Genomic DNA, 8813 nt, shown 5'->3' with positions numbered 1-8813 from the left:
TATGTTACAAAGAGACGGAAAAGAAAGGCTTTCTGCTAGTTTTCAGATTTTGATATAAACGGCGAACATGATTAGTCCGAGGAAAATTAGATGTGCTTCTGTTCTCTTTTGATTCTGTGTGCTTTTGTTCATGATTACAACAAAGTCTGTTGTACAGCATGGAGCCGTTCTCAGCTGTATTTTTGTATTTAAAACATTTCTCAAAAGGCTTCACATCAGTTTATAGTGACAATTTAAATAAAGTGACATTATTGAAAATAACTTTTTATTCCAAGTTTTTGAACAAAAAGACAAAACAGTAAAAGAGACGCGTACCATTTTACCTGAAATAGTTCAAAAAGGGGTCTCGCATATAAAATGGTACCCTGTTTATCTTGATCTTAAGATTTTTTTCATTAGGTGTGTTTGGATTTTGTTGCTCAGCAGTGAAAACCATGTTTCTCCCACTTCTTATAGTAAATAAATCATTGAAAACCCTTTTGGTTAGTTTGCAAAATATATTATGACAAAGTCTCTTAGTTTCATAGGTTGTTAAAAGTTAATGTTTTAGAGTTTTGTGATTTTTGATAGGACAGCAAAGAAAGTACATAACATCACAGTCGAGGCTGCTTCTTTTGCATTACAGTTGTGTCTACATTTAACTTTTAACATTTAATTTTCTTAATTTTGTTGTCTTAATTTTAAAACCTTATTCTTCATGAAGCCACATAACTATCAAGGCATCAATTACTCACAATGGTTAAAAATCCACATGGGAATTAATGGCCCCTGATGGGAATTAATGGCCCCTGATGCCAATTTGGAGTCATCTGTTTTCATTTGTTGTTGCAACACTCATGTAGTGCAGTATTTATCACATAAACAGTCACTGAGGCGTTCTAGTGCATCTAATTTCTCAGTAGTGGCAGAGGACGAAAAGAGGAAACGAACATTCAGAAATATAAAATAAAAAGCTGATTTTTAAAACACAATTATTCACATAGCTGATATTTAGAATTTGTCAAGGTAATAATGCATTAAGTGGAATGAATGCATTGTTATACACACACACACAGGTTATTAAAGATACAGACACAAGGGAACATAAGCGCAGAGAGTCTCTCAAACTTTGGGTTAAATGAATGAGTTTGAAAATGCAGCATAATTTCTGTGGCTTAAATTCACAATAACTTTTAAACATTAAAATCCTGTGACATTTAAACAACATCAACCTGGAAATATTGCCATCACAGAAACAGGAATTAAGACAGAAGAGGTTGTAACCAGCCAACCAATCCCTACTATTACACACTGTACGTTTTTACAGTACGTTTATAAATGATGATATCCCATCTTGGTACGGCTCCATTTTTTTTTTTTTTATCTAGCACTTAAAAGGTTTTAATATCTTTGTTAGAAGGCAAATTCATTGTTAGTAAACAGGTGATTAATTTAGTATTCTAGTCTGACATGTCTTTAAATTCACAGAAGTCATTGGATTCAGATTTAGACAAATGCTCTATCTTAGATCGTACAAAAAACTTTTAAGAACTCAGGATAATGAAACAAAACAATTTCACAGCTTTATGAAAGTATCAGGTTGATAGTGGCATTTACATTTTTTAAATCATCTAAGACACTGGATAGGAGTTTAGGCACATTTAGCAAAATTTTATCATCTATTTAGTAAACCAGATTACTTGACCCATCAGGTTAAAGTTGCTTCCTGAATGTCTTGCCATTATAAACCCCTGAAATGCGCCCCACCTTAGTTTGCTTTACAGAGCAAACTTTTCAGAGGATTTGTTTCCCCCCTCTTTATACATGTTTGGAGAGTCCCACAACTACAGCTAAACACATGTAATTGACAAACATTCAATGTGACCTTGATGTGATTTCTACTCTACACAGTTTTAATGTAACCTTGTGGAATGATTAAATACTTGCAGGTTTTTGCAGATGGCAGCTCAGCAGGGGTCGGCTCGACTGCAAAGGCTTCGTTTGTAAGATCAAACCGATCTGCTGGTGAAGTGAGCCCTGTGGTTTCAATCCGAGTCAGAGTCTGAAAAGTCATCTAGAAAACACAAGGAAAAAAGACAGAGCGTCAGATTTAGGGTAACTTCCCAGTGGACCAGTTCCATAAATGTGTAGCTTTGATAAGTCTACATGGACAAAACAAGGGTGCACTTTATAACAAGTACGTTCTCTTTGAAACAAAAAGAGGACACGACGGATAAAACTATCTGAAATCAAGTCATGATATGGCAGAAAAAAAAATGATGGGTTCTGTTTTCATGAAACCACACAAGTGCAAACATTGATGGATACAATTTTGTTGTTTAAAGGGCTCATTCAGCCATGTCACAAAAAGCATATTCACTTCCCTCTGGTGGTATAAGCAGACATCAAACAGAAGTAAGAGGGAGAGACCTGAAAGCTGATGGAGGGGATCGAAGGGCTTTAGTGAACGTTGAGTGATCGGTTTATTCTGTCAATTGCACACATCTGACTGCAATTAAAGGTAGTGCAGATGAATACAACTTGTAAGGTGTTGGTGCCAAATGTTGCACCAACATGGAAGTGAAAATAATATTCATGTATGTGCATGTATTGAACACATTTTTTTTTTAAATCACAAAACAAACTGGGCTATGTGGCTGTGGATCATCTGGTAAATGCCTACATTAAGAAAATGAAATGTGCCCTTATTAATAGTGAATTATCATACACTGTATATACAAAAATATATCTGCACATGTCAATGTTGAATCAAACTATATGTCCACATATTAAAAAAGTGTAGATAGTGTATTATTTCATACATGTTCTCATATGGTCATATATCAGACATTGATTCAGAGCTTTACCTTGTTGTCTTGATGGCTCCTCATTGGACTCCCCTCCTTGCTTTAGGAAATTAGCCAGCTCATTAAAAATGACATAAAAATCTAAAGCGAAAACGATGGTTGCAATAAACCCAAATATCTGTGAAAAGAAGGAATCTGATATGAATACAGAGGAAAAAACACTGCTGAAATAAGAGGAGAGATTAAACTAAGTTCAATTGTGCTCTACGTACTTAGCATTGCAATAAATGATGGTGCAGGTGACTAGGATGAGATAGTTTAAAAGTCAACTTTACCCCAGCAGCCTTAGAGGAACCGTCTGCATATTTGGACACTGCTATTATGGAGACGATGAAGAAGATAATGGAGGCAGTCACACATCTCATGAAATCCTTTGAGAGGAAACAAAAGGATTAAGAGATGCAATCTAAATTTATTTTAAGATCATGTCATGTAGCAGGAAGCTGCAAAGTTTGAAATTGTATTTGAAACTGCTCTCACCATAAGCGGCCAGAGGAAGCCTTTAAACCTCTCGTTGAATTTGGTGGAATAAGCAAACAACAAGAAGACAGCAGCCAGGAACTCCAGCGCGGGGACTGTGACGAAGGCTGCTGCTGTGGATGCCGCGAAACACACAAACGATATGAAGGAAAGAGCCTACAAAGACAAATAAAAACGGAGAGGGAAGAAGAAGGTGACAGTTCAGATCAATAAAAAGTTGAATTCTTGAATTCATGTATGAATTCATTCATTTATTCTTGAAGTCAGAGGCAAATTTACATGTCTAATCCACATGACAAATACAATAAAATTGTGTCTTCTCAGAACCCCTCCCTTCCTGACAATGATACACTGCCTTGAAGCTGAATCACAGCTTCAGGCCCACTTCCTGTGAGGAGATACAGCTGTTAAAAGTCAATGTTTATTCACACTGTACACTGCTACACTGAGTCCCTCTCTGTATCTCTCATCCACAAACACGCTTGTGCAAACACCCACAAGCACTAAGCTGTAATAATGAAAGATGTTTAAAAGCTGCATGTGCAATGAATCACAATTCAAGTGGCGTGAGCCTGCCCTGTCTTTAAAGCTTTCCATTGGAAGAGCCGGACACACCATGCCAGCGCAAACGAAGGCAAGTCCAGACACTGTAATCTCAAACAGCCCCGGCCATCTTGTCTTTGTCTCAGTCAGTTAGTCTACGCTGGCCTGAGGGCAGGAACTCCCTCTGACTGAACCCAAACTACTGCAGCTGCTGCTCTAATAAAACACTGCCGCTGAGAATCAGCATCCTGTCAGAGATCTACACATCAGATTTCAGACAGCACTCTTAGGTAAACTACTTTTCTCCGAGGTACGATCCTCAGGCATGTTTACTTGTGAAGTATAAACTGTGAGATGCCGGGATCATCACCGTGTTGCACTGAAAAACTCACTGGATGAGCTGGCAGGATCAGTGTATTCTCTTCTACACAATTGCTCAAACAAATTTTACATCACATCAATGGTTAAATTCAATACCCAGTGAGGACCCTGACAATTTTATAAAACGGTGGGAAAAAATAAATCCAAATTTTTGCTGATTAATTTCCAGTCAATTCTCTAATCAATAAACCCATGAATCATTTCCACTGCTCAGTCTTGTATTGTAAACACTGAAAGAAAGACTCACCTTATTTTTAAGTGCTTAGACTTATCGTTTACCTAAAATGTATGCAATGAGTAAAATGAACAGTTAATAAAAGTCATGAAATGTGTTGTGAGCATATATCTGGGCTTTAAAACTCAAAAACATTGTAAACCTTGAGGCAAGAAACACATCACAAACTGAGTGAAGAATTATGGCAATCCTTTTTTGTTGTTGTTCATATCACCCAGGGAGAAGGCGGCACACGTCACATACATTAACCACACCATGTTCCCCTTATTAACACCTCGTCTACATTTTGAAAGTGTTTCAAACGCTACAAAACCCTGCTTTTTACAGCACAATAAGCGTACACCCTGGGATTTCGCATTCCTTATCAGGCCTGTTGCTGGCAGAGACTGACAATCCTAATGAGAAATGCTCGGTGGTCTGACACACTGTGTATAATAATGCATGCACAGCAGGATATGAGGCTGACTAACACTCCCAAGAAACTATGATCTGTTTTCAGTTTGGAGGCCTTACATCTAAGAGTTCAGACACTGTGGGCTGATATTAGATGGCCTGTGAGCTTTCAGTTGTATCAGAACAGATAATACAACTTCAGACCAATGACAATAGCTTCCCAGCTGCTGCAAGGACGTTCCTTCCTCACAGTGCACGATACACACAGTAACGAGGCCATTTCACTCCGACTCTTGCCCTCCCTCAAATACAATGTAGAGTTCAGAGCATTAAAGTTAAACTTTAACCACGTTTTTTTTTTTTTTTAAGTCTTTAAACACCTCAAATAACCTCCTATTCATCTGATTTGGCATCCAAACTGTCGTTTAAATGCCAAGTTTAAACCAAGCTAAAATATACATCACACAACATCAAATGATACTTTATTGCTTGTGCCAATTCGCACTCCTGCCCAACACACAAACAAACACAAATGTACCGACACATCACATCTCATAATCAGTTAGCGTACTGTGACTTAAATGATTTAAAACACTTATTTCTAGTCTTCTGTTTTACAGAAGGACGTGAGCCAAGGGACAACCTCAGTCACGCTGTGTGTGTGTGTGTGTGTGTGTGTGTGTGTGTGTGTGTGTGTGTGTGTGTGTGTGTGTGTGTGTGTGTGTGTGTGTGTGAGCAGGGGGTTTGTGAAGTTCTGTATTCCCACACACTGAGGATTGTGCTCCAGGCTCCATGTTTGCAGCAGAGTGAAGGACGAGACTGTGGGGAAGATGTCACATGGTTCACACAGCATTCTTAACACAGTCACTGCAAGAGGACCCTTCCGCAAGCAACCCATGATGTTAGTGACCAGCCCCGCCCCGCCCCGCCCCGCCCCTCCTCATCACTAACACCACAGAGACACATTTTCAGTTCCTTGTTTGTTAAAATGTCAGTAAAAATAGAAACTGCTGGTTTAAAAGTTTGGATATTTTCAGTGGAAATTTAGTATGCGTGAACACAACGCTGATAGCCTAAAAGAAGCAGACCGTTATTCAGCCTGATCACTCGCAGTATGGACAACTCATTACGATCAACAAGATGGTCGGAGCGGTCTGCATGCCCTTGATCCAGTACTATAAATGTTTATTTGAAGTTTCCGAAGATTACTTCACAGTTGTTATCACGGATCATCCTTTGACTAATTAAAACCTAACGGAAACTGAGTCATCAAACAGGACAGTTAAACAGTTGGTTGTAGTTTGTGCATTACAGCAACACATCGCTGCTGTAACTACCAGAAAACAACGACTACAGCATCCACAACGCAGCGCACTTTGGCGTTTGTGCGCATCTGGTGAAATGTACAGGCCACGTTAGCAGTTTCATTAGTTAACGTGATTCCTCTGGTCATTTCTTACCACTTCAGCAATAAGCAGCAATCCTTTTTTTGAGGTGGCGAACTCTTTGCTCGGAAGAACAGAGAGCAGGACTGTCTGGCGCGGCCGATTCGAGTCGGGAGTCTCGATGTCCCCCATTGTCGAAGAAAAGTATAAACTCTCCTCAAACTTCTGATGGCTCAAACTACACGTAACGTAGCAGATTCGAGGCAAAACAACAATAGCGAGAAAAAGATATTGTGGAGGCGTGAGGCTTCTCGGACATGGAAACGGAAACAATGACAGCGCGGAAACGCAGCGCGAGCTCCAAAAACGCGCAACATCTGCTTTCTGCAGATGTGAAATGTGATGCCCTCAGCTGCATGCAACACAGTCCTGAGCCCCTCAGTGGAAATATGCAACTCATGATGTCACAGGGCAAAGAAAATCTTTATTTATATATATATATTTCAAAACGTTTTATGACAATTCAAATAAATAGCCTAAAACGTATTTCACCAATACACGTGGCAGCATGAACTCGAATTAAAACTGGATTCTTAAATATGCAGAAACAGAAACAAATTTTAACACATAGCACAGTACAGACTACAGTTTACAGACACACTAACATCTATAGGTGAACAGTGGTGGGTTTTGTTGTTTGTTAATGCTCACATGCTGCATTAATTAACTTACTCTACTTAATTTATTCATTCTTTGACTTGATTGTGGTTTTCAATTCGTGGCTTGTTGAATGTGATGTTCTTGAACACTGTGTAGCTGTCCACACACAGCAGCCCAACCGACAGGAAACACACTATCTGTAAATATAGAGAGTACAAATCAGAATAAGGTCTACATGTTACTCTACATGTCACGTGCATGCGTGTATGTGTGTGTGTGTGTGTGTGTGTGTGTGTGTGTGTGTGTGTGTGTGTGTGTGTGTGTCCATTTGTGTTTTTATAAAGTGACCAAAAGTTTAGGTTTAGGTTCAGTCTCCAGGAAATGAGTTTAATGAAATAATGTTAATGAGTGTGTACAGGGGTGAAACTAAAATGGTCATATCCAAACTGGTCTACACAAAAGAGATTGAAATTGTAGATTAAAGAAATAGTTCTCACCCCTCCAGCCAGTGTGCCTGTGACATTGTATGTCGACACAGCTATCACACTCAAGACGATGAAGTAGACTGCTGCAAAGATCGAATTGAAAACATCCTATAGAGAAAAACAGAGAAGACTTCAGAACAAGAGTCTTAAAAATGCAACATGAGGGTTTCTTTTTCTTTACTCACAAGGCTATAGTATAAATATTGAAAGATATTATGGTGTTGTGCGGTGCTGTAAAACATCACTCACAATGAGAGGCCAAAAGAAGAAAGTCAGCTTCTTGTTAAGTTTAAACAGGTAAAGCAGCAGCAGAAGTGAAATGATCACAAACTCCAACACTGTGGCTGCAATATACCTTGGTATGGATCCAACAGCAAAACACACAAATGCCACAAACAGAGTCACCTGAAGCCAAAAGGGAGACACAACACACAGAAAAACTGTAAGTACAATATTTTGATTCTAAAATCTTAAAACATTTTAAATGTGAGCTTATTATTGAACCGTGCAGTGAGCTTTTTACAACACAGGCTGCACATCAGTTCTTCTGACTCACTCACTGCCTTACTTCAGGGAACATGTTGCACATTCCAGTTTATGTAGAAAAAAAGAGGAACTGGGTGTTTTCATCATCTCTGTGTTTTACACTTTAAATAAACTGAGTCGCTGCTTTAGCCTCTAAAATGCTGTTATTACTGTGGATCACTGCTATCAAACAACTGGTTGTAACAACTCGGTTTACTGAATTATAAAGCAAACTTATGACAATTCTTTATTCCATCATGTACCGTTTCTGTTCCTCTTTCTGATGTATACACGACTTAGCCAGAACATTACAGCGGTTTCAGAGTACCTGCAACAAAATGTGCAACTTTAGCATGATCATAAGTAAATATCTCACCATCTCCGCTACTTTCACAATTCCTCTCTTTGATCTGAGAAAAGCAGTGTCCACTTCCATAGTTGTTTTTTCATCGAGATTTGATGACATGATGCGATTTCACTTGCAAAAGACAGTTCACTCATTCTACTTCCTGAAACATGCAATTTCCTGAGCTGTATGGGAAACAGAATATGTGTATATCTTCACAACGGCAGCTGGTTGGCACTTCTTCTCAAAAAAAAGCTACAAATATATAAATAAATAAGCATGCTGTGACCTTTACATGAGAACATACACAGAACAGAAACCTGCGTAACGACAACATTTTTTACCATTGAAATCTGAGATTACAGGTCTGGTAGTTTTAGCCAAAAAAGCAGAAAAATACATTTGTAATTCAAATACATATTTTACCTTGTGAGCACATAATGTATGCAGCTCTACTGTATGCACAGTACATGCAGTACAAACAGTACTGTACATGCATACATATTAACTGTATTTACAAAAGTTCCCAACACA

The 8813-nt window shown here is 38.6% G+C and overlaps 2 protein-coding genes across 2 annotated transcripts; both read right to left on the bottom strand.

Annotated features, from left to right (window-relative positions):
* Positions 1-248: 248 nt before the first annotated feature.
* Positions 249-6642, bottom strand: cmtm3 (CKLF-like MARVEL transmembrane domain containing 3). The gene is made up of 5 exons (XM_069697734.1): positions 6339-6642; positions 3327-3482; positions 3122-3217; positions 2847-2964; positions 249-2053 (listed from the first exon to the last, which is right to left on the bottom strand). Exons 1-5 carry the CDS (start codon positions 6453-6455, stop codon positions 2025-2027), a joined length of 516 nt encoding a protein of 171 aa, XP_069553835.1. The 5' UTR covers positions 6456-6642; the 3' UTR covers positions 249-2024.
* Positions 6643-6727: 85 nt separating this feature from the next.
* Positions 6728-8748, bottom strand: LOC138620485 (proteolipid protein 2). Its single transcript, XM_069697735.1, has 4 exons — positions 8310-8748; positions 7658-7813; positions 7421-7516; positions 6728-7120 (listed from the first exon to the last, which is right to left on the bottom strand). The coding sequence occupies exons 1-4, from the start codon at positions 8397-8399 to the stop codon at positions 7010-7012; spliced, it is 453 nt and encodes a 150-aa protein (XP_069553836.1). The 5' UTR covers positions 8400-8748; the 3' UTR covers positions 6728-7009.
* Between the last annotated feature and the right edge of the window lie 65 nt (positions 8749-8813).

This window comes from Brachyistius frenatus, unplaced genomic scaffold, assembly GCF_029030835.1.
Source record: "Brachyistius frenatus isolate BFR_SWC_R1_liver_20210118 unplaced genomic scaffold, ASM2903083v1 Contig_24, whole genome shotgun sequence".
NCBI classification, from domain to species: Eukaryota; Metazoa; Chordata; class Actinopteri; family Embiotocidae; genus Brachyistius; species Brachyistius frenatus.
This window is presented reverse-complemented; position numbering and strand designations above follow the sequence as displayed.